General features: G+C 34.6%; 3 protein-coding genes across 9 annotated transcripts; 1 reads left to right on the forward strand and 2 right to left on the reverse strand.

The window, feature by feature from the left end:
* Nucleotides 1-2,481: 2,481 nt before the first annotated feature.
* Nucleotides 2,482-4,991, forward strand: LOC142526917 (protein CUP-SHAPED COTYLEDON 2-like). The gene is made up of 3 exons (XM_075631582.1): nt 2,482-3,300; nt 3,430-3,713; nt 4,197-4,991. Exons 1-3 carry the CDS (start codon nt 3,117-3,119, stop codon nt 4,737-4,739), a joined length of 1,011 nt encoding a protein of 336 aa, XP_075487697.1. The 5' UTR covers nt 2,482-3,116; the 3' UTR covers nt 4,740-4,991.
* A 1,774-nt stretch (nt 4,992-6,765) lies between these two features.
* Nucleotides 6,766-9,753, reverse strand: LOC142527769 (uncharacterized). Its single transcript, XM_075632698.1, is given in 9 exon segments — nt 6,766-6,959; nt 7,059-7,158; nt 7,267-7,596; nt 7,706-7,809; nt 7,812-7,872; nt 7,972-8,037; nt 8,502-8,642; nt 8,916-8,999; nt 9,117-9,753. Coding segments are annotated over 9 exon segments (1,332 nt in total). The 5' UTR covers nt 9,432-9,753; the 3' UTR covers nt 6,766-6,828.
* A 131-nt stretch (nt 9,754-9,884) lies between these two features.
* Nucleotides 9,885-23,709, reverse strand: LOC142527768 (uncharacterized). 7 transcript variants are annotated; one of them, XM_075632697.1, is made up of 21 exons: nt 23,524-23,708; nt 22,956-23,212; nt 21,096-21,159; nt 20,731-20,787; nt 19,759-19,786; nt 19,554-19,676; nt 18,741-18,852; nt 18,153-18,190; nt 17,990-18,043; nt 16,979-17,047; nt 16,653-16,838; nt 15,476-15,555; nt 15,074-15,196; nt 14,738-15,002; nt 14,155-14,241; nt 13,891-14,058; nt 13,240-13,364; nt 12,963-13,101; nt 11,657-11,781; nt 11,380-11,553; nt 9,885-10,191 (listed from the first exon to the last, which is right to left on the reverse strand). In XM_075632697.1, exons 6-21 carry the CDS (start codon nt 19,587-19,589, stop codon nt 10,155-10,157), a joined length of 1,818 nt encoding a protein of 605 aa, XP_075488812.1. In that variant the 5' UTR covers nt 19,590-19,676; nt 19,759-19,786; nt 20,731-20,787; nt 21,096-21,159; nt 22,956-23,212; nt 23,524-23,708; the 3' UTR covers nt 9,885-10,154. The 7 variants fall into 7 exon arrangements, 6 of the variants coding, with proteins under 6 accessions (XP_075488812.1, XP_075488811.1, XP_075488810.1 ...); XM_075632696.1 differs by lacking the exon at nt 21,096-21,159 and having other exon boundaries at nt 22,956-23,125; XM_075632695.1 differs by lacking the exon at nt 21,096-21,159 and having other exon boundaries at nt 22,956-23,140.
* Between the last annotated feature and the right edge of the window lie 1,671 nt (nt 23,710-25,380).

Raw genomic sequence — 25,380 nt, forward strand, 5'->3', positions numbered from 1 at the left:
GAGTTTTCATATGTTTTACTTTATGAATTTACACATATATTCATGTAATTTTAAAACGTTAAAATTTTGAAAAAAATGAAATTTTTGACGGAACCAAAAAACCTTATTTTCAAACGAATTAATTGCGAAATTTTTTAATATGAAATTTGTGTGAGACGATCTCACGGGTCATATTTTATGAGACATATCTTTTATTTGGGTCATCCATGAAAAAATATTCATTTTTTTTAATAATATTATTTTTTATTGTGAATATCGATAAAATTAATGAGTCGTGCGAATTCATTGGGCGAAATATCAACGAGTCAATTATGATTTTTTAGATTATAAATTTAGCGCTCCAAGTAATTAAATGTCAGTATCCAAAATCACGACTGGAGTCTGTTTGCTGTCTTTTTTAACTTTTCATTATTTTCTTTGCTTCTGTTCCTGTCTTTTACTTTATATAATTATAACTACCTCAAAATTTGTCACAATCACCCAAAAAAAAAACATCCAATTATATTTAAATATTAGATTTATTATCTCGAACTTTATGAAAATTAACAAATAAATTTGATAAATTATAAAATTATAATTACCTCCATCAAGTTTGTATTTTTTTTACATTTTACACTTTTATAATTGTATTTATCTTACATTTTTTGTGAGTTAAATATAAAAAAAATACAAACAAGAGGGATATATGTAAAGTTAAAAGTTATCATTTTTATTTTTTTCACAAATTCAAGAGAGGTTTATTTTTTATTTAAATATAGATTTTTTTAATGAAAAATTCAAGAAGAAATGGATGTAATTATCCATTTATTTATCATAAAGGATAGACTCTCATATTGGTATATAATTATTAATCAACAAACTGCTCTTTTGTTTTGGCACTCAATTTGTTTTCTCTAACTTTTAATTTTGTTTGGTTGTCTGATACATATAATTTTTCAAAACAATAAATATTAAATAAATATCGGAACGTAGTTTGTATTTAATTTTTCTGTTAAAAATATAAATCTTAGGATTATATATAAAATTAAACTAAATTTTTTTTATACGTATATGGATGTAAATTATTTGATTTGAATGAATTAATTTAATTTGGAGGATGGATTTGAATAATAAATTTCAAACTATACTAATTTTGAGTATATTTAAAATCAATTAAAATTACTGCTAAAATTAAAACTGATTTAATCCAGCTTTGAAAATCACTTAAATTTTAGACCATTTAAATAAATAAATAAATAAGTCATTGAATTTAAAACCTATAATTTCAAATCAAGGTAATTTAAATGACGCGACTTCTTTAGGCCGGCCCAAATTAACCGGCGACCGGTCCATGATATTTATCATTTATTTATTTGTAGAGTAATTCAAATTATGGTTTTTGTAATAAGAATACAAATAGAAATATAATTCGATCTATCGTCTGCATAATCTTCTCATAAAAGATTAATTTTTTAGCCACATTTTTAATGTAATAAGTTATGATTACTTATTTTTTATGAATTTAATTTTAAATAATATTTCCTGAAATATTTAACCTAATGGTGTTGAATAAATTTGTTATAAAAATTATTTCGATTAATAAAAAGTTTTTTTTTTTCCCAAAATTGGTAAAATTAATATTTGACTGTATAATATATATTTATATACCAGTAGCTTTTATTTACATGAAGGGAGTGATTTTAGTAAACAATAATTTACATGCAAGGACAAATAATTGGAAAAAAAAACAAAGGAAAGAGGAAAACAAGGGAGGAGTATAGCATGTGATGTGATGGCGACAGAAGAAGAAAACGAAAATGGTAGAAAATAATAATAAATATATATAAAAGGAAAGAAATGAATTTTATTTACGACAAAAACTTGTATGAGATCGTCTCACAGGTCTTATTTTGTGAGACGAATATCTCATTTGAGTTATCCATGAAAAAATATTAATTTTTGTGCTAAAATTATTACTTTTTATTGTGAATCTCGGTAGGATTGACCCGTCTCACAGATAAAAATTCGTGAGACCGTCTCACAAGAGACATAATCTTTATTTATTTATTTATAAATCTCGTCTCTTCCCATTATTCTTCTTATAACTAGCGACCTTTTTTTATAAGACATTTGTATTATTTGTTTTAAAATTTTTTATAATTAATTTAATTTATAATTATATTATAATTGTAAAAAAATACTGAGATACTAAATTGAAAATTTAAAATAATGAATTTAGAAAAACGAAAAGAAAAATAAAACGGCAGTTCCGAATTTCTCTCATATATTTCAACTGGACTAGAGATATATATATGTATGTATGTATATATATATATATATATATATATATACATACATACACATAATATATTTATAATTAACAGTAAAGATATACATTATAATAATATTTGTTATTATTAATATAATATTTAATGTGTGTACTGCGCTGACACGAGAGATATATGAATCAGCTTTATCGACAATGGTGAATTCATGAAGAAAAGATCTCTCATTTTCTTCCCACCCTTACTTTTTAAACTAGTTTCTGTTTCAACCCTTTCATTTTATACACTGACATAGGAAATACCTGCACACGCACGCATACTTGAAACTGTCTGATAGACCTATACATACAAGTATACATATACAGCAGTCCCTAGCTACCCCTATGTCCCGTAGCCGTATGGATGTGATAAAGGGTTCAGCAGAGAGTGCAGAAGTTGCAGAAGAGGACAGCCAAAGCAGATTTTTTCCAGTCATATCATACCTTATTATTATTTTGCCTTTGTTCCTACTGCTCGTTTAATTTCTTCATCAAATCCCCATGAACACACAACGCCCCCTGGTTACACTCCATCTCTTTTCCCCAAGCTTAATCGTCCCGTTACCTTTTTCCTCCCAACTACAAAAGCACCCATAACAATGCCTGATGGGGCTGAGTTTTTCATTCCCAAGTTCCGTCTCGTGTGTGTGGGATATGTATGATGATGAATTCTTCGACGATTTGCTTGTTCTAAGTCTAGGTTTAATTTGCTTACTTATAAACTTACCATTTTGAGTAAGGATAATAATTTCCTGTCTTTGAATTCCTGTTTTTGGTTTATTGGATTGGATTGGATTGGATTGGATAGCCTGGAATGGAAGATTACAGCTACTTCCACGAAAGCCATGAATCACATTTGCCTCCAGGGTTCAGATTCCACCCGCTTGATGAAGAACTGATCACCTACTACCTCTTGAATAAGGTACTCAACTGCAATTTCACTAGTAGAGCCATCGCTGAAGTCGATCTGAACAAGTGCGAGCCGTGGCATCTCCCGGGTATATTCTCACTCCTTAGACTCTTTCCCTCTAGTTTCTGTTTCCTAATATGTGGCAAAAACGCACCGAATTTTGCATGGCTGTACGAGGGTTTCTGCTTTCATCTTACGATAAAGACTGCGTGTGTAGGGAGAGCGAAAATGGGAGAGAAAGAATGGTACTTTTTCAGCCTTCGCGATCGAAAGTACCCGACAGGACTAAGGACTAACCGGGCTACAGAAGCCGGCTACTGGAAAGCCACTGGCAAAGACCGGGAAATCTACAGCTCCAAGACTTGCTCACTGGTGGGTATGAAGAAAACCTTGGTTTTCTACTTGGGCAGGGCTCCGAAAGGAGAGAAGAGCAACTGGGTCATGCATGAATACCGTCTCGAAGGAAAGCTTGCATATCATTATTTGTCCAGGAACTCCAAGGTAAGTTCAACTATTCTCTGCATATTCAAATCATTTCGTTTTTTTCTTGTCAATCATTGGTTAATAGCGATGCTTTTGGATCGCGTATTGTAGCAATTTTTTTCATTAATGATATATTTTATCCAGTTGTTCACATGAACTTCAGTCGCCATTGTTAGAGATTAATCCAGATTTAACTGTCCTACTTGAGTGGCACGTCAAATTTCGTATGATGAATACGATCAAACGACACATTCACATTCAGCCTTTTATGTTTTACGGCGTTGTGTAAATAAGTAATTCCAGTGGCTGTCTTGACGCTGACGGGATGCGTGAAAATGGATTGAAATGTTTGAGGTTTTCGGTGATAAGAAAGTGGTTTTAACGTTGAATCATATAAAGGACTTTGATTGAACGGATCATTTCATGGAAGTGACATTTGATGTGTTATTTGATTAACTTGATTTTTTTAAACGAGGAATTTTACACTTGTTTCGCTTCTAGGACGAATGGGTGATTTCAAGGGTTTTTGAAAAGAGTGGCGCAGGTGGTTCTGGCGGAGGCGGAGGTGGGAAGAAGAAGCCTGGCATCCAAGCGAACCCGGAAGTCAGCTCCCCGTCTTCAGTTTCACTGCCGCCGCTTCTCGAACTGTCGGCCACCTCTACTGACCACGACAGCTCCTCCTACAATGGTGCCGATGGCAAATCCAAGGAGCACGTGCCCTGTTTCTCCACCCCTGCGCCGGCCAGTTTCAACCGCAATTCCCTCTTCGAGTTTCCGCCGCCAAACTCCTCCATTATGCATGATCAGTCGGCTTCATCTTCTGCTTCCCATTTTCCAAGGCACAACCTCTTTGCTTCGGCAACTCCGAGCCTGAGGACACTTCAAGAAAATCTTCAGCTTCCTCACTTTTTTGCCGGTATTTCTGCTCCGTTCATGCTAGGCGGCGTTGATCCGTTGTCTGGATATGGCTCTCTGGGCCAATTTCCTCCGCCGGAGAATCAGAAGATCGGCCCCACCGAGCTCGATTGCATGTGGAGTTTCTAATTAATAACCTACACTGCCTTGTGCATTTATCTAAATTTTAATATTAAATATATATGAATGCATGCAGGATTATGTGAACTTGTAGTGCATTTATGTTGCCAGCTTCTACTTCTCTAGGATTTATTACATTATTATTCCTGTTGTTGTACCGAATTCATGGTATGAATTTTATGTGGTTTGTTTTTCTAGTTAACGCTGAATATTTAAAATTGTCTTTTATATTTTAATGTATATTTATCACACCATTCGTTATATATCTTATACTCTATACTACAATCAAGACAAAATTCTTGGAGGTCATGTTTTGTGTGTTTTTTATAAATATGTCATTTTTAACTTTTTATTGATTTTATTTGTTTTTATTTTTTTGAATATAAATTTGAATATTTATAGTGTATTTAAATTTTTTACCATTTGACTAATTATTTAAACAAACTTAAAAAAAAAAATTAAAATTTTACAACATGAGAAGTTGAAAAAAAATAGACTGCAATACGCAAATTATTTGACCCAAATTATCATTTAAAGCTTGTCACACGTTTCATATACATGGGTGTAATTATTATGTTGAAACAGTATATTTCAGAAGTTCACTATCCTATTCGGTCCTCGCTACTTGCCATGTCGGAACATTTTGATAAAGGGCACCAATAATGCGTATGATATGACGAGGACAAGTTTCGGTGTGAGGACAATGAGATTCTTTAGTGGATATAATATCATAGGTTTTTTTATTTAAATATTATAATATTTTTAAAAAAATTCTATAACAATTTGAAGAAAATTACATTAACGTAATTATTCGAGGAATCAATTTCTCGGATCACCCAATTGTTATTAAAAAATTAAATTTATTTTAATAAAAATTAAAACCCAAGCAATAATTACTTGGATCAAAGTAATAAATATATATTTGCATCGATCCGAGGTATCCCAATATTTTTTCCCCCGAAACAATCAGGATCTGCACACTTCGACGTGTTACTACATTTCTGTCCACAATCACATCTATCTTTTTCTGTTTTACGAGTTTACTCTAATTATTGTTCTTAAATGTTTTTTTAAAGATGAACAATTGCAGACACACACACACATAATTATTTTAACATATTTGAAAACATCATTATTAAAGTTTGTATTATATTAAAATTAAACTACATTCGATGCCTCTAAAATTGTCACATCTGGATGGATCCAAACTCATATCTGAGATTAGTTTAGTCCGTCAATGGCCAGACCTCCTTGTTAGTAAGAGATTGGAGAAGTACGAGCTCACGTTCTCTTCCAAAAAAGGTTCAGCCCAAAAATGTATCAAATGTTATGGCTGAGGATATTGCAGTGAGTAATATCCGGTGTCTCAAATATGATCCATGTTGTGGCTGAGGATATTGCAGTGAGTAATAAAGGTCACCAAAGATTTAGACAAGACGCCGTTCCACCACGCCCAATTTTTGAGAGGACGAATCATTTTATAGCAACTTCAAGTCTTGGTATTCATGTAGGTATGAAGGTGACGAATTGAGTTGGTTCACGAGTTTTTCGAGTTTGGTCCGAAAAATATTTGTTTCGATTGGATTATTAAATTCAACCGGAACATGTTCAAACGAAAGCCAAATTCGAGCTCAAACAATTATGTTCAATATTTCACGAGTCACTAAGGAGCTTTAATATATATATGTGTATGTTAGGAGCGTCCCATTCGAGTCGGGCCTATATGGATTTGAAGTATAACTGTTCTGATGGGCACAAATTTGAGCATTCTCAATATTGCAACTGTTGGTTCCAAAGTGAACACCGAGGGGGGAGTTCACGAGAAAAGGGCGATGATTTCCAGAATGCATACAGTGGCAGATATATCATGTTGCTGTTGCGGACAAATTCTTGGGTGGAAATATGTAATCTCTCACACTAGTTTCTTTTATTTGCACCTCTTAGATCTTGCACCAGAGTGAGTATTACAAATGGAGCAGAATCGGAATTGAATGCTAATGCTCATTCTACCATGAGAAAGACCCAAGACACGTAGTTTTGTTCTGCTGTTTAGGATGCCAGAGGTATGTAAATGCTCATGTATTTGTACCATCAAAAATCATTGGAGGTAAACAAAAGTTGTACCTTTTTTTAGAGCGACTGCATTAGATGTTGGCCTCTCAGGAATATAGAGATCATAAGATAATATTTTCCCATGAGTTTCCCTTGAAGCCAGCTGAATACTGTCGTCTGTTGTACAATATCATTAGCATATTAACCTAAAAATGGATGCAGAACACAAGCACGAAGCTCATGTTGGCAGCTAAGAAATGAGAATATAAATCTAACTAGTGCTTTTCTTCGAACCACTTATGCAAGCCCAATCTTCCATTGTTGATACTGTAATGTTATCCAGGAATTGGGAATAGTGTTTAATGACGGATGGAACCTGTACAAGAATTGATGATGAAATGTTAAAAACAACTCTCATCATACCATTGACAATCCCAAGGACTTCACCATATAAGAAAGTGATTAATCAGTTTCATAACTATACCTGTTCGGATATGATACCAGAGATGCCAACAATAGCTCCAGGCATCGCAAATGAGACAATTCGATCTGCCAAATCCAGCAGAGGATAGAGTAACAAGTTTGCAATAACCACATCATACTTCTCTTTCACAAAAATAATTTTTGAATTGTTTGGATCACGATCGGTTGAATTTTCATTCTGAAATTCATTCTCAAAGTGACGACTATTTTTGCTAGGAACAAGACTCAGCAGCAATTTATCAGGCCTCACGCCGTTCAGATCAGCATTATGCTTTGCAGATGTAATTGCTTGCGGTTCAATGTCAAATCCAACTGCCAGATCTGCACCGAACTACACTCAAACAACAAAAAGTTGGAAAAGGAGTAGATGGAACCTTTGATAGCTTCGAAGCAGCAGACCTATCTAAATTTTATAATGCCTTCTGTTAGAAGGCAAGTACCTTCAGTGCTGCAATTGCAAGAATACCCGAGCCTGTACCATAGTCAAGAAAAGATTCTCCTCCTTTTATTGATCGATGCAGCAGCAGTAGACACAATTTTGTGTGGGATGCTCTCCAGTTCCAAATGCCAAACCTGGATTCAAAATTATGTTTATTGCCCAGGGATTCTGCAAGGCCGTGCTGAACATCAGCATATTGAAATTTCTGATAGTTACTGATAAAATAACAAAAACAAACAACTCTGAAAATTGAGCTTATAATCTTACTGGAGGACTTCTCCACTCAGGCACAATCCAGATTCCCTCTGTAATTTCCACCGGATGAAAAGATTCCTGAAATTAATACGGTAAACGAAAAACATTACCAGCTAATGTTGATTAAAAGACCTCAATGCACCTACATAATTCAGAAAGCTAGAATCCTCGGTGGGTTCCAGATATCCTCGAGGAAAAACTTGTGAGTGTAATAAAAAAAAACAAAGAAAATTAAGTTAAATCTTGACAAAGAATATTAACTAATTAAAAACACTGCATCAACTCATTACAGTTTATTCATCCCAACCCACGCGATCAATATTTTTTTTGTTTTTAGAAATCCTTTCTCAGATGATGGCTTGAAGACTGAATTTACGCATATCATTAAATCATGAAGGATTCTACATTTCTACTACTATCGCTGATGGCAAGAAACAGAACCCCAAAGATTTTGAAGTCATAAAAAAACCCAAAGTTTGGCTTCAAAATCATTACAACTGAGTCAAGACAGAAACAAATTCACGAATGGGATGCCCATAAACCTGAGTTTGTTTGATCCAGTCAGTATGGTCATGCATCTCAACTTCGTAATTCGGTATTTCTTTCAATCCTACAGAGTCTGCAGCCAACGAAATGCAGCATCTCACATCCTGGCTTACATTAAATATAGTAGTGATCCATATCTGTAGGTTGAAATTCGGAAATCCTATGTCAGTCATCTGCGTCGGTACTCTGTAGCAAGTTAACTTCTCCTCCTCTAACAGTATAATTGATTTTTTTTCCCGCTTGAATGGTATCAAACAACGATATTAAATGTGCTTTCAGAATTTGAAGTTCTAATGCCATCAAATTGATAAACAATAAGATTATGGATTGTGCTGTAACGAAACAAGCTCTCATTTGCGATATCCATCTGGACAGAATAAGTTAAGTCCCCAATCAGGACTATTTGCTACCTCTTTATCGGACTCATGGTCATCTTGCAAATCAATGGTAGTCGAACTAGCTCCGAAACACATAAGAGATTCCGATAGCGCATCCTAGTGATCAAAAAACAACTTCCACGTATCAAAAGTAATGCCAACTACAGAAGAAACTAACACTCAGAGACGCAAGCAGACCACGGTAAATGAGAGAGGTACGTGGAGCAGGCTTACAGAGGCGTGACTTGGGCAGCAAATTCGGACAGAGAGGTAAGGAGAGGTGAGTGAATCGTCGCCAGTAATGCTGCCATTCAACGAAAGAGGATAATAGCTAATGGTTGTGAAATTGCGGTTCCGTCGTTGCTTCTGGAGCAGCGGCTTAACTGACCAGATGGATGAGAGGCGGTTGGGCGGAGCGAGGTTCGAGATTCGGCGGCGGAAGGAGGATAAGGCGGTGATGGGTTGGCGGGACATAAGATGCTTGAAGAAATGACCTAGAAGAGAAGACAGCGCCGCTGACATCTTATGATTTTCGAGTACCGTAAACATTCGTGGGTACTGAAAATATTATTTTTTTCTCAAAATTTAAATAAATTTTATACATTTAAAATGCAATTTATAAATTGTGAACAATAACAAGCATCCATTTATTTAATATTGGTAAAATAAATAAAGATTTTTGAATAATGGAGTATTGTTTATTATTCATCGAATCAAAAACTTTTAATGAATAATTGAGGCTTCTGATGAGTTTGAGATCGTGTGTAATACAAGATATTTAGACAAGAAAAGGAGAAAAAAAATCTTGACAAGCTCTCTTCTTCCATTTTCTATGTTTTTCTTTTCTCCGATCAAATTTACAGGCAAAATGCAGTCTGGAGAAATGGTATTATTATACAGATTACAGGGGTGCAAAGCTCCCAGCAATAGCATGGAAAAGATCGATAAATCGGTAATAAAACTCAAGAAAGTTACTATTTGGAGGGGAAAAAACTCAATAAATGTTCAATGAATGGCAACATTCAAGTTCCCATCACAAATATCTTGATACACACAACGTGCTTCTTTCACTCTTACAATAAATAACAAATTTTAAACTAATTATCGCCGATGTCTTGCACCAGAGTCGAAAAGAAAAATAAAATCACGTAAACAAAATAACCAACAAAAATGACCAAGGCGAACTTACAGCTTTCCTTGAATGATATGTACATGTAACTCTAAAAAAACAGGACAGGAACCCACCAAAAAATATGATTCCGACCTCGTTTTTCAAGTATTTAGATGTCGGGAAGCATGGCCTTGCCATCTGCATGTACAGAGGTTAACATGTATCTATTAGAATATGGGAGATAGTTGTTAACAGAAAGAAGATATAAAAATTATGGAATTTCAGAGATAAAATGGGTTCATAGCATTCTGTTGTGAAATATACATTATACACAATCTAGATATATAAAACATTGTGAAGTTGAATGATGGATAAAGTTTTTTGAATTAGAAAATATTTGTTTCTTTTAAACAAAGGGGCATTCTTCATTAAACAAAGGTGTCCTTTCCAGAAGAACAGAATTGCCCAGCTATGTCGGACAGTAAGCAAATCAAGATGTTCAATCCAACACAGGTAGAACTGGCAACTTACAAACATTTGGAAACGACAAAGAAACTTTTACAATGGGAAGTTTATTTGTCTTCTCTTAATGGCTAGTTTACTAATAACTAGTTTCTAGACGCAGCAATAATGTAGACAGACAAACTAATCATGCACAAGCGTTTCATTTTTTCAGAACCGAGAGTTGAAAAAACGAGTTCAGAGGTTCGATACCCAAGTCAATTGAAAATCCAATTGCGCCGAGTGTCATACATTAACTGAGTGATGTTTTTGCGTAGGACGCTAATATGAATATATATGAAATTTCTAATCATTGTGATTGGTGGTCTGCAGGCGTAATTTGCGTGGCTATTTATTTTCTATGAACTGTTCATCTTTTCTATGCTCGAGTAATCAGGCAATCATTCCTCAACTACCGCATCTAAACCTAACATTATCTTAACATTTCGGTTCCAATAATCACATCGCACTTGCCTTCATTCGGGAATCCTAAAAGTTTTTTGATTGGGTAATAACTAAGCAGTCGGATAATTTTTCACCTTTCGGAATCATATCAAGGAAAAAAAACTATGTCCATGACATTTAAAACTAATAGATCATATTAAGCAAGTCAATATACCTTTTAAGAGTGACTCGATGTTGTGATATTCATGACATATTACAGTGCCAAAAAATATTATGATAACTAGCTTATAATGAATTAACAAAAATATTTAAAATCTTGATACTCGCGAACAATGGAAATAATTAAAACACAGCTAAGAATAAAAGTTCAAACAAAATTCACGTTATTGTCGCAGTTTTATTTTAAACACTTCAGGTGCCCATATGTTGGTTCATGAATTTCGCTTCTAACATAGAAATGCAAGGTAAGAAATGACAAACCTCGAGAGCAAAAACCTAGCAAGTGGGCTCATGTTGGCATTTGAGGGAAGCTCCTTAATCTGTTGCTTTTTCTTGCTATCGCCTTCTGTATTTGTAGATCGTATTTCGACATTGCCCTTCCCAAAGATCCGAGCAGACAGCTCTTGCAGGTCTTTCAGAGAACTCTCCTTTGAACTAGAAAATTAATTATAATTCAGAAATAATACTATGATGTATGTTATCTCACAAGCCAAAAATATTCAAAAATGGCAATTTTGAAGTGAAAATATAAATAAACCTAGACAATCGCTGAAGTAACTTGGTGACAAGTAGTTCGGAAGACCCAGGCTTAATACGTTCCATGTCCATTAAAGAGTTAGATACTTTCTGGAGGACTGATCCTCCTGAATCATCAGCAATTACCTATGTTGTACATAAATGCGACAAAGAGAGTCATACGGAGGAACCGAATCAATTGTTTTCACAAAAAGAAGTGTTTCCTATAAAATGGCAAGAAAATTGTTGGATTCGAGGGAACAAGAAACGTGACTTTGGCAATGAATCAACACTTCTCTTGGATATGTGGACAAAACAAACGTGACTTTGACGACTGATGGCCAAGAATTGACTCTTCTCTGAGATGAGAAAGTTAAAAATAAAGTGCCAGCCATGAATTCAAATCAGGAAAAAGGGATCCTGACTTCCTAACGAAAAGGTAAAACACAGTGCATAATTCGACAATATGTCACATATTTTAACTAAGTTGAAATAGGCTAAAAAACTAAGTCGAACGTAAACACTTCGCAGTTTACAGGGCCAACAAAATCAGAAGATATGGAGTGACAGAGTCTTGATATAAACTCACCCAAAATACAATTTCTAAACTAGGAGAATAAAAGGGTAAATTCATCAGATCAGCACAGGATGCAGACACACAAAAAATGGAAATTCGGTGGGAAAATGACTTGTCTCCAGCGTATATAAAAATTCTAACTCCATAAGACCTTATCATGCTGGAAAAGAATATACTAAAGTTCAAATCAATGCTCAAACAACTTCACACCCTTTTTTAGCAGCTTTTGCTTGAATTCTATCACTGAATCATCCATTGCCCTATCCTACAGTATGTTCTCTGCACCACCCTAAGTAATGCTTAAAAAAAAATTCCAATAGGTTTTACCATGTGAATACAAAATTAATGATGAATATTATTCATAGATCGAAATTTGTTGAGCCTGATAACCCAATCTTGTTGCAAGACTAAATAAAGCCTCTCCCAGAAGTCTTATCACATCTACATGAACAGCAGCTTATGAATACTTTCTGAATTCAGTTTCGAAACAAGCTAAAACAAAAATAAGTTCATATCTAAACCAGAAATGCTTGAAAACTCTCAGCTGTCAGGGGATTAGCACTATCTTGAAATGCTTTTTTCCTCGGCTCCAATTGTAAATATTATACGACCAAATCCTTCAACAAGCTATATTTTCAATTGAACATAGTAAGTTAACGCAAAACTTGCATGTGACGAGGTATGATAACAGTGACATTTAATTGGGGAGGAAACTCAAGAAGCAGCCACTTCTAATAATCTCGTTGCTTACATCTTTAAGTGCAGGTATCAGAAGGACTGATAATGGGGTAGACAAAGCTGCTGCATAACTCCTGGAATTGTCTTCATCATCGCTTGAAGGGTGTGATCTTGCAAATGCTTTTTGTGCATCAAAGTAATCGTGAGAATGTCTGGAGAGAAAATTACAGGTTTCATTACAGTTAATAGAACTTAAAAATTATGCAGGTAAAATTCACTTATCCAAGAGGAAAGTTTCCAGGCGACCCTCACATTCAAGAAGTTGCACTTGATCGGGAATAATTACTTACCGTGATGAATCAGAGCTTGTTGTTGGTTGCGATCTTCTGCTCACTTGCACATCCCTGTTGGCCTTGCTCAGTGCAGATCTATCGCTAAAGTTGCCTTTTCTTCCTCCTTGCATTGCAGCCTTGGCCTGAATGAAATAGTAGTTTAAGGCTAAGATAGAAAACAATGATACAATCAACATAATGGAAGCCATTTTTAACACTCATACTACTTTATCACTTTAAGAGAACTGATACAATTTATAGGATGAGAAAAACAGCAATTTGGTCTCATATGTTTTTTTTACGAATTTGATCGATCTACATTTCAAATTCTAGTCTTATTCATGTATTTTTCAATTTTTGACAGTTTTCACAAAAGCACATTAGCAGTATGGTTGCATTGGCGTCATTGTCAGCATCATGCAGGAAAAAAGACTAAAATTACAAAAAAAAAATAGCATACTAAAACCAAAATTTAAGATATGACGGACTAAAGGTGCAAAGAGACAAATATAAAAGACAAAAATTGAAATTTTTGCTTCTAGGATTAGATTATGATTCTCCACTAGCCTGCCAGAGATATGCCCTTTGTAGTGAGAATATTACAGCATACATATACACTGGCATGTTAATGACAATAAGAAGGTTCAAAATTAATCAAAATATGTTAACCTCGGCAAGGTTTATTTCACTATCTTCAAGAGCCGCACTAAAAGTTCTCTCTTGAAGCCCCAGTCTAGATTTTGGAGTCCGAGGAGAATCCGAATCATCATGTTGGCCACGATAAACGACAGTGCCACTGATGGAAGCGTCTTCAGTAGAGTCATAAGTGCTGCTAGACTGCAAATTCAGAAAAAAAGAAGCAGCCTTGATTTAGATGTGAATGAAACAACAAAAATAAGTACGTTTATAAGCTCGGCTAATCCGTAATCAAACCAAGGAACTTTGGTAGCTGAACATAGAGGAGATCTGATTTCCCCTAGGAGATCGTACAACGACAGTTCCTGTGCCGCTCACATCATCCTGCAAGGAGAAAACAAAAAATTGGAGACTAATGGGATCATGTTGGTAAACATAACACAGCCTTGGTTGGCATTGGTCATAATTATTTGGTGATTGAAACGAGGAGACAAAAGGTTCAAACAACCAATGACAACATGCCATCAATGAATAATCTCCAACCTATTAACATGCCACAGGTGCAAAGGTGCATTAGAAAACTTGATCGATTATTCTTAAAGCTCGTCTTAAATCTTAATATAGAAAGCAAAGGTCAACCCCAGCCACGAATATCCAAGTTATGTTTCGATGATTGCAAGAATTGGCTATCCGATGCTGCTGAGACGGGATATAATACTTATCCTCGAGCAGACCTAAATTTGATAATTTTGTTTGTTTCAATGCCATGAATAATTCGATTGAGCTTAAGCAGCTCTTGAGCTTTAGACGATGTTTAACAATAAGCCATAATTAACCTACAACAGCACATGATATACAGAAAGGGATAGAAATGCCATACTTCTTCAAGATAGTTTTCTTGTTTCCCAAGATGGTTAGTATCTTTTTCCACAGACACCGCTGATGAAGAATGAATGATACTTCCAGAAGGAGTAGCTCGCTGGTTGCTGCTGTCTGAGATTTTTCCAGAAAAGGATTGAGTTAATGGGGCCTCAGCTTTCCTATCTCTCACCTGAGGTGGTTTTACTGCACTCCGAATAGTTCCAGTGCTTGTTGATCCACCAATACTAAAATCCCATCCGGAGTTTCTTAGACCCCATGCCTGACTAATGTTATTTAACATCAATCAGCACAACAACGAGTTACATAAATGATATTTTCGACACTTTCAACTGACCTGGTACGAACTGTGTCTTCAAATCCCGAATCTCTAGCCACCTTCAAAGTTCCAGAATCCTCCTCTGACATAGTTGGACCATTTTTAGGAGTCTCTCCGTCTATTTGAAACCTGGGACGGTCTCTACATGGTAAAGAATTTCAAGTTTATAAGTCACTGAAATAACACTGCAAGATGTGGAGGTTAAGGCAAGGATCTTGACGCTTGCTGGTGTTATCAAATAGCAATTAGCACCAAATGTAATTACACGTTTCACCGTATTTAAATCCATAATTTATGATTAACTCATGGACAAATGTTCAGTATTATATGTAGAGAAATAAAAGGAAGCCCACACTTTGTTTAGACACCTTACATTTTATTAAAGAATAACTGTGTCCAGTCACAAATAGATCAATATACCTGATTCTATCCAAAAGCTTCGGGCTCCTTCTAGCATTTCTGATAAATCGGTGTTTAAGTAGTTCCTTTGCACTTGTCCTCTAAAAGAGAGAGAAAAAGAATGACCTCAACGGGGCTATAAACACAAAACAGCATCAAAGGCAAATTAAACAGTTCTCAACCAGATAGTTTCAAAGATGGACAAGAAAGTCATCATCACAACCAAACCGATGACCAAATTTAGTCAGTAGCATGCAGAGTGTTAGCACATTGATCAAGGATACCAAGGATAAATAAACAGACAAAGAAGGGTCTCAAATTATAGGTTTAATGAAACATACAGCTAAAGAGAAAGTGAGTCCATGTTAAAATGTCATTTATGTCAAAGCCAATCTGATACAAGAAACAAACACAAAAAAGAATATAGGAGATTAGCATCTGTTTTTGTTTTTCGTGTTTTTTTCCCGTAATACCCTTTAGGAAAAGAAACCGTCAAGAATCCACAAGTAACAAGTGATCAATGATTGTTATGTAGATCCATTGATGATCAAGACTCGTGAAGAAGGCACAAATTCCTAGAGACTGATCAGCTTGTTATCGAATATTTGATAGGGATACGCACAAAAAATCAGAAACTTCCAGGACAAAGTATCTATTCAAGAACGAATATAACAGATAAGTGGTAGGATTACACTAAGTGTGATATTCGGATGGCTGAAAGAAATGCATTCATTAATAGGCAGCAGCAAATATATTCCTCACAAAACCAATTTGTTACAGTGAGCAATGATAATGTGTAAGAGAATTTTGCTCCATATGTTGTTAGCACACAATGACTAGATGCAGCATTTCATGGATGCCAGGACAATCCCAGGTCTTTTTTACAATTACTGGATTTGATTTCTTCATCAAGGGAAAAAACCACCCCGGATAGGAAAACTTGAACTTCCATGACCACCATGGCTATTTAAATGAAAAGGAGTTTCCAAAATGTATCAAGCAAACAAAGTAAGTTCCTTTAGACATTCTGAAAAATCTTAATGTGGTCAAGGAGAGAGAAATGATCTGGTTTGAAGACATAAAGTCGATTTCCATGACTTCACAACAGTCATCTCCTAAAATTGCAAGTTCTCCCACCACACTCACAAACACACAGATAGATATGTGGAATGGAAAGAATGGGCTAAAAGAATGCTACCTCTGCAGGATTCTTCTTCAGACACAGGGCAACAAATTCTTTGAGTGCACGAGAGAAGTGTTCGTCTAGCTGAGGAGGGTTTTCTCTAGGAATGATAAAAAGAACTCTCATAGGATGGAGGTCTGCAAGTGGAGGTTCTCCTTTTGCCATCTCGATTGCCGTTATCCCTAAAGACCAAATATCTGCCTGCTTGAAGCCAAAGTTTCCCACATTATAATAAGAAGGAAAGAAGTATAGCACAAATTGTGTCCAAAAAAATATAACTGAAGTTATAAAACTCACAAATAAATAAGGTTAGGGAAAAGTTATCATTGACATGAGTCTACCTTCTCGTTGTATCCTTCGGAGTTCTGAATTACCTCTGGTGCCATCCAAAATGGTGTTCCTACAAAAGTCTGCAACATTATTTGTCACATCAGATAGAGAATCAAGCAGTCCTTGAGTAAAAAAGAAACATGGGAATACAGACATGTCCATGATTATGCGGAAATGAAGAAATATAATGGCATGTAGATAGAGATGTGGTAAGTGGTCGCACGATGCTGTCAATACATACTGGTACCAGTCAAAGCAGACAAATCATGTGGCACATAAAATGCAGCGGAGTTCACGTCAACAAAGTCATCGTGCTCACTATGAAACTATTAGGCACAATCTAAAATTGAGAACAATCTAGATCGCACTAAGAATTGCAGTGAGCAAGATTTCTATTAAAACTGTGATCTGTATCATATCATTAGAACCTACTATCCCACCAAAAAGACGAAAAAAACATTCAAACATACCAATTTTTTAAAATCATATTAATGATAGAAACAGACATGGAGATGAAAAAATCATGCTCCCACTGTCATTTTATCTCCAGACTCTAAAGTAGAAAGACACTGTATCCTTTTCTCAACTTCAATATTGAAAACATTGACATTGTATAATTTGGGTGTCATACTTATTGGATAGGTCGAACAAGAAACAAATTAACAATTTAATAGTTTAGGATCTTAGGCTGAAAAGTTGTTTTGTGGACCATTTATCAGTTTATGGGAAATCAAAGGCATGCAATCTTTTCTCTTAATTTTTCTAGTTCAATTTCTATCAAGAAAGTGTATGATTGACTGATGAAAAGTTGAATTTGACATCCTCTGTTAGATTCCACTATTCAATATCATGACAATGAGGCTCACCTCTTAAAGGGATCATATATACGTAGAGCCATGCAGAGCCACTTGGGGGACTTATATAGGGTAAAAAAGTGTGTGTATAATCAAAATAAAAGGTTAGATCGTCGCAAGGAACATATTTCAAGAGGAAAAAAGGAAATAAAATTAAGAAACCTATACCTTTCTTCGTGAAATTGTCCTCGTCAACTGAGCAGAAACACCAAAATCTGCAACCTATTCATATAAAATGACAAATCAACTTAGTGCATCTACATTAGCCAATTAGTTAGCAGACTGATATAATAATACAAGCATATCAAATTTTCGTAACCACGTATAATACCTTGACATCACCACTTTCTGTCAACAAAATGTTTGCGGCTGTCAAAATGTTTTATAAAACTTGTCATTAGACAAATTCTTACATGCTGGAAAAGGACTTAATAAAATTCAAATATAATGATGAGAAGGAAAAACATTAATACGAAAATTGAAGATAGAACGGAAGCAATACAAGGGTATACCATAGGCATCATTAATGTCGTAATTTATAGGTTTGCAAAAATTAAAGGTTTCAGGTGGATAATACATCTAACATATGATTAGGAGCGCCAATCTGGAACAAGAAGGATTTCCTCCAGAAATACTGGGTAATAGGTTTCCAAGTATCTAAAATTAGAACCGGGTGGAAAATGGTCGTGTGACTAGAGCCAGAAAAGGTGTGCTTAAAACACCGAGAGGTAGGGGTGAAATGAATTAGACATAATCCAACAAGATGATTTATAACTCATCTTAACTTGGCCAATTTATGACCCATTCACTGCAAACCTGCAAAAGTCCAGTCCAAGTAACGATTTTTAAAAATTAAAATGTTCAAAAGACTGTAAAGATCCAACGTGGCCAAACAAAGTGATTGATCCTACCAATCTACCTTTGATATCTCGATGAATTTTCCCCTCATTGTGGAGATAGTCTATTGCATGAAGCAAATCACGTAAAATCCAAGCAATCGAAACTTCATCCAGTGGCTGGTTAGGTTGAATCTGCAGAGGTATAAAATAGTATTAGTATCCTGTGAATAATGAGTATATCTTTTTTCATGACTCAAGCTACTGTTTAGAAGACATCATTGCCTTTTGAGGCAATTTAAATTCCATTTTTATGGTTATAAATTTAAGGGCAATAAAATGCCCACGCCTTAAAAGGGTTTACACAAAGTAAAAGCATGGTACAAGCAAAATTAAGTGGCTGGCCTTGTATGTAAGTACCCAATTGACCACTGCATCAGAGACTGCTGTTCATCACAGACTCATTGAGTTTACAGCTTTTAGGTTCAATACCATTGGATGCCTCTCTCAGAAGAGGGCATGGAAAAAATATGACTATCCCACGATGGCAAATAGATACATAGACTTGCACCTGACAATTGGGAAGGCTTGACTGGATAAAGAAATTTGAGAAAGCTCATAAGGTTTACATATCAAAGATTAGAAACATAGATCTCCAACTGTTAGTTTTTGAAGGAAGGAGGTGTCAGTTGATAAAATGATATCGGCAATCAACTTCAAATTTTTTAATAAATATAACAATAAAAAAGGTCCCAGATTAACTACAATAAGTCAACTTGACATCTAACATTGTCATCCTGCCAACATCAAATCAGCATGGCATATCTCAACTGGAGTGAAAACCTTTCAAAAGACAAAATAATGGAAAATATAAAAGAACATGTTAGCGAACTCACCAGATCAGCAACAGAACCACCAGCCATGTATTCCATTATAATCCACAGCTTGGTGTGAGTCAGGAAAGACCCATAATACTCAGTAATATAAGGAGAGCGACATTCTGAAAGAACAGCAATTTCCTGTCAACAAAGAAAAAGAAATCAAAGGCAACTCATTCAGCGTTAAAATTTCAACCCACAAAGTCAGAGATGTCGAAGGTACCTTTTGGATGTCCTCTATTTCGTCTTCCCTGGATGAGAAGAAGAAAATAGATGATACTCCAGGAAAAAATCATCACGGATAACAGAAATGGAAGACTTAACAGAAGAATTAAAGAGCTTAATAAAAGTATTCAATCATCGTGTTGAATTCTTGAAGGGTGGATGACTTGACATATTTTGCTGCTGCGCAATCCGTGGTATATGAAACTTAAAACCTTGTCTTAGGCAAGAGTTCAAAGCACACCACCATAACCAGAACCCTGACAATGCCACACAGAGTACAGACTCAAGGAATATGTTATCGTTGTACACAAAGTTGACAGCGGTTACAAAAAAACAAGTGATGAAGCTTTTCGGAAAAGTTTCTCAACACATGATAAATGTTGATTGTCGTGCCCGAAATACCCTTTTATGAAGCATCCAGGATTTTATACTACTTTAATCTAACTGCCCAACAAATGTCTTCGCAACAACCGACTCTAAGAATCATCTCAACGAGCAATAACTTAGAGATTATACAATGCCCAATGCAACATTAAGTGTAATAATCCCATCAGCTAGTAACATACACTATTCAAACAATAACATGAGTACCTTTTGCATCCGGGTTCAGGGGATCCACCACACTCCTCCCTCTAGTTCATACTTCCCAGATTCACATTTCTCAAAAAAATATGCCTAATCCTTTTGAGAACTAGTAAATAACTATAATACAAACGTCACTCCACCCCAGTATTTTCCCTCCCAAGTGGAACGTGAAAGTGCAGACAAATTTTGTTTCTTGATGGCAGAGAAAGAAAGATGTACAAACATGTGGATGCAACAAGTGACATTCAGATCATCTCCTGCTAATGAAATCTAAAAAATGAAAAATCTAAAATAAGAAACTTTCATTCCGTCAAAAAATATCAAGTAAAAAGAGAGGCACATCAAACATCTTATACTAGCAAATGCAAGTCTAATTTGTACTCACGATTCTTCTAAATCAATGACCTTTAGGGCAACCTCTTTGTTCAGTTCCTTATCGAACCTGAAAAGCAATAAACAATGAAAAGATTCATTAATAAAGCAACAAATCACTTACACTTTGAAACAACAGAACTACATTGAGAAAATAATCAAGACACCCAGTATATGAAAAATCAATTGGCCATCATAGTTGCTGCAATCCTTCACTTTGCTTTATTCTAAACATGACAATGTTTTAAATATTTAGCTTAACTTTTACTCTTGCACACTACAAACTAAAGCAATCAATATAACAATCCAACAACTCAAGAACATGACCAAGTTACTACAACAAATAGAAGCAAAGGTAAAATTTTGAAATTCCATTACCTCGGGTGTCATCTCAAATCTCAATTTGCTAGAAAATCAAAATGAACGCCCAAATCACTAGCACCTGGGTATAAATTTAAAGAAAATTCAAAGAATGAACATTATAGATTAGGTTCATTCCAATGGTTCTTGGGCCACTTTGATCTTTTCCCTCTTTTTCAACATGTATAAAAAATTTCACTTCAGATAGGAAAAACGAAAAAGGATCGCCCCAAATTCTCTTGTATGTAACTTTTATAGAATGCAGGATTTAGTTAGTTTATTAGTAGACCATATAGTTCCAAGATTTCTAATTAAAGGTTACACTAAATGGCAATTCATAGCTATGTATTTCCTCCTCTCCATATGATATGTTGTGTCATGTGTCCCTTTGCAGCAGTATAATTCAGAAGGAGGCAATGAGACAAAAGCCCAAGCCTATCACTTGCTTGTCTCCCGACAACATCTTAACACATGTTACCTAATTTTATGGTCAAAACCATCACTATATAAGATAAGGATTTGATGTGGCCCTCACCATGATCCACAAACAAAATAACGAAGGGAACTTCAAAGTTTTTTTTACTCACCAATTGGCTGAATGTGAGGTCAACAAAGATCTATTTCCAATCACTTCAAACAATTCAAAGTGTAGAAACATTATGCTTGGAAATTCCAAATGAATCGAGCTTGTAATTAAGTTTTCTAATTCCTAGTCATGGACATCAATGTAGTTGGTTCACTTCAACTCTTGCTCCGTAAATTGGCCTATGTTGCTTGCTTGGCCCTCCAACTATTAAATTATTCCATCAAGAGACTCTATGAAATCTCGTAGACTTCGATCTCGTAAATGAACCTCTATAAATAACCAATGGATCACTCATGGGCTTCTAAGCTTCTGGAACTTGGCCTCATATCTGATCATTATGAATACTAGCTCATGAGTTTCCAAACAGACAATTTTCAAATGGTCAACATCAGATAATCCACCATCGGTATTAGGGCAACCACAAGAGGAGGAATCTAATAAGAAGTACACAGATTTTGTCTTCAGAAATAATTGCAAAACGTCCAAGTGATTCACATTGCAGCTTGGCGTAACTTAACAAATGCAAAGGTCCAGCAAGACTGGTCATCGCAACATGCATTTTGTAACTATCAGATTAAGTACCCTCTATAATGTAAAGTATACACAACTATGCCATTGGTAAGGTACATAGAGAAAATATTGGGACTAAAACTTCTTTCAGATAACATAATATATTACAAGAACATTGTGCGCTCCAAAATTTCTGGAACCTCGGAATTAGCATTATTGAACTATAAATATCCGTTTTAAAAAAAATGACACTTTACCATTGCCACATTAGCGGAAGATCTATCATTCACTGGTTGATTTAGTAATCTTGTCTTGACCAATGACGACAATGTCAAAAGAAATTCTCGGAACTCCCAAAATGTTCACTAGTAATCTATGCTTATTGAAAAAATTAGACACCATAACTGTTAATCACATCATCTGTAGCATCAAACTTAAGTTTGTGTATGTGTGAACCTCATGTTGACAAGCAAGTAGAGTGAGACCAAGAGTTTCGCTCCCTTCCAGTCCTCATTGAAGTCGAAAGTTGTTAAATGTTCGATCTCATACTCTTCTCCAGTCCTTGAAAAAGTTAAAAGTTTTTAAATTTTCCAAGCTCCTATGAACATAACACATCCAAAAGCTTCATAAATTTTTAGTGTTTAATGGAATTTTGCTTTCAAATGAGGCCAAGAACCCTCCTCGTAAATGCATAATGCTGTAATAACACCAGCTGAGTGTGTCAATTTATTACAATTAAACTTGAAAGGAACAAAATGAATAAAGTTAATTCAAAATCTTACCCTTTGTACACATCCCCGAAAGAACCTCTTCCAATGAGCTCCAAATCACAAAATCTGGATCCTGAGGCCTCTATAAGAGCAGCTGCATCAGCCATTATGCATATATCTCAACAACTTCCCTTCCCCCTTCAGAACCTCGCAGCAAATAACAAAGTTCCAACCAAATAACTCTGGCAGCCCAAAACCTGATGATTTAGCAAATATCGCAACTTGGCCAACTGAATTTCACTCTTCTATTTGTTTTAAGCACATAAAATCTGGAAAAACGTTGACAAACTAAAATCAGCAAGTCCAAACCAACTGCTGAGATCCAATTAACAAAAAAAAAAACTAAATTTAATCTATAACCTTTTAATGCGAATGGACTCTTATACATAACACTAGTGAGGTGTAATGGCGATGCTAAGGTGACGGCCCAACATATTTCATCGAAATTCTCATACAAATACAATTCTTGTATTCCAAACTAACAGAAAGATCGCCAAAACAATAAGGCAACAAAGACTTTGACTTGGTGTACAAAATTGGTCATTTCTATACAAGAATAAAAGGAAGTAGGATACCGAACTTAGTAATGCCGATTTAAGCCAAGATTCACAGCTTTCAACAGAGTATTAACACTCAATCGATCGAAATCAATTACAGATATTTGACAATATATACAAATGTATGTAAACGATCCTTTTCCCCTGCGGTTTCCGCAGAGAGGAAAAAAAGCATCGAGAACAAATAGAAAGATACATGCTGTTTTAGAATATGGTTTTTTTTATAAAAAAAATAAAAATTAAATAATATAAATAAGGATAACAAAATTAACAAATATAAATAAACAAAAATTAAAATTTTCCAAGGGACCGGTGTCTTGGAGTCTGGGCCCTGCTCCTCCATTCAATTTTTTATTTTTATATTTCTTAAATTATTAATAAAATATATAAAAATTTATTTTAAAAATTATTATTATTAAATTATACACACAGAAATCAATGAAATTACGAGTATTAATAAACATAAACATAAGAATAATAATATTAATAATACGATTAACAATAAAGAATTGATGATAATAAAATTACAAATATTTAAAATAATCATTTATTTCAACACTTGCCTAATTTCTTTTATAAAATAAAATAAAATTAAAATAAAAGGAGCGGCCTCATTTAACTTCCCAAGGGGCAGGGTTTCCATTGAAATCCATTTCTACAAAAATGAAAACAGAAGGAATAATGATTAAAAATCACGAGTCATGAAACGAAAGGAAAACAAAGTAGAGTTGGGTTGGGCCATCCTCTTTTCTTAGATTGGGCTTTCATACAAATGGGCTACTAGAGGATAAAGTTTGCACACACTTCTGGCTCCAGATATTAATATTTGTGAGAGAGAATTTCTCATTTTCTTTTTGATCGGTGATAATTTTCAATAATCGATAGCGACAATTTTTTTTTTTTTTTGCTAATTTACATCTATACTTACTATTAGTAAAGGAAAATTATTGAATACTAACCACATGTGGTATTTTTTTTCTTAATTCCAAAACTCACGTTTAATTTAATACATATTTAATTTTGTACAATATGTTTAATTTTTTTGAACATCGTAACTAAAATTAGAAATACTTTGATTTGATATCATCTCACAAATTTTAATCCACCCTTTGAAACAAACATTAGTAATATACATGAGACAAAGAATAGAAAAGAAAATGGAATATTATATTATAAATTTTTAATGCTACGGATGGATGACGATGGATTTGACAGGGTTATTCTGGTCCACTGAATTGAACTCCTCAAAATTAATCTCAGTTTATATTTCTTTTCGATTTCAATAAAATACAAATAATCCAAGCCGACGAAATGATTCTAGGCAGGCCAAATATTTCACCACTATTTCTCTCATTTAATATTTAAATTTTTTTAAGAATGATATTTACATTATACTACATTATATTTTTATTTTTGTAATATGATTGGATAATGTCACCTTTTTATTGATTGTTCTTTTATAGTAAAATTAATTAATTTTGAGTAATTCAGACTTCTCGAGTGGATGATATATTTTTTTATGATTGAGAACATGATGAGGTCGTTGTCATTCGAGTGATAGGTGATAATTAAATAAACTATCGGAATTATTACAATAACATGCAAATTACTTCAATAAATCATATTAAACAAATCATTTGCAACATATTCGACCAAAATATGTAAAATAACATGTGATGTTTGAATAGTGGCCAATCAAAATTATATATTAATCGAACCGTACACAAGCTACCTGAGTGCTCGCATATATTCTATAAACGGACACCTGCAAAAGGTGGATATTTTGTTCAAAGAGCTAGCTTGCAAGCATGATGCACAACAATATGCTAATATTATTACACTACTTAAGATTAGGCAGTCAACAAGGAGGGCTAAAAACC

Source organism: Primulina tabacum, chromosome 15 (genome assembly GCF_025594145.1).
Source record: "Primulina tabacum isolate GXHZ01 chromosome 15, ASM2559414v2, whole genome shotgun sequence".
Taxonomy (NCBI): domain Eukaryota; kingdom Viridiplantae; phylum Streptophyta; class Magnoliopsida; order Lamiales; family Gesneriaceae; genus Primulina; species Primulina tabacum.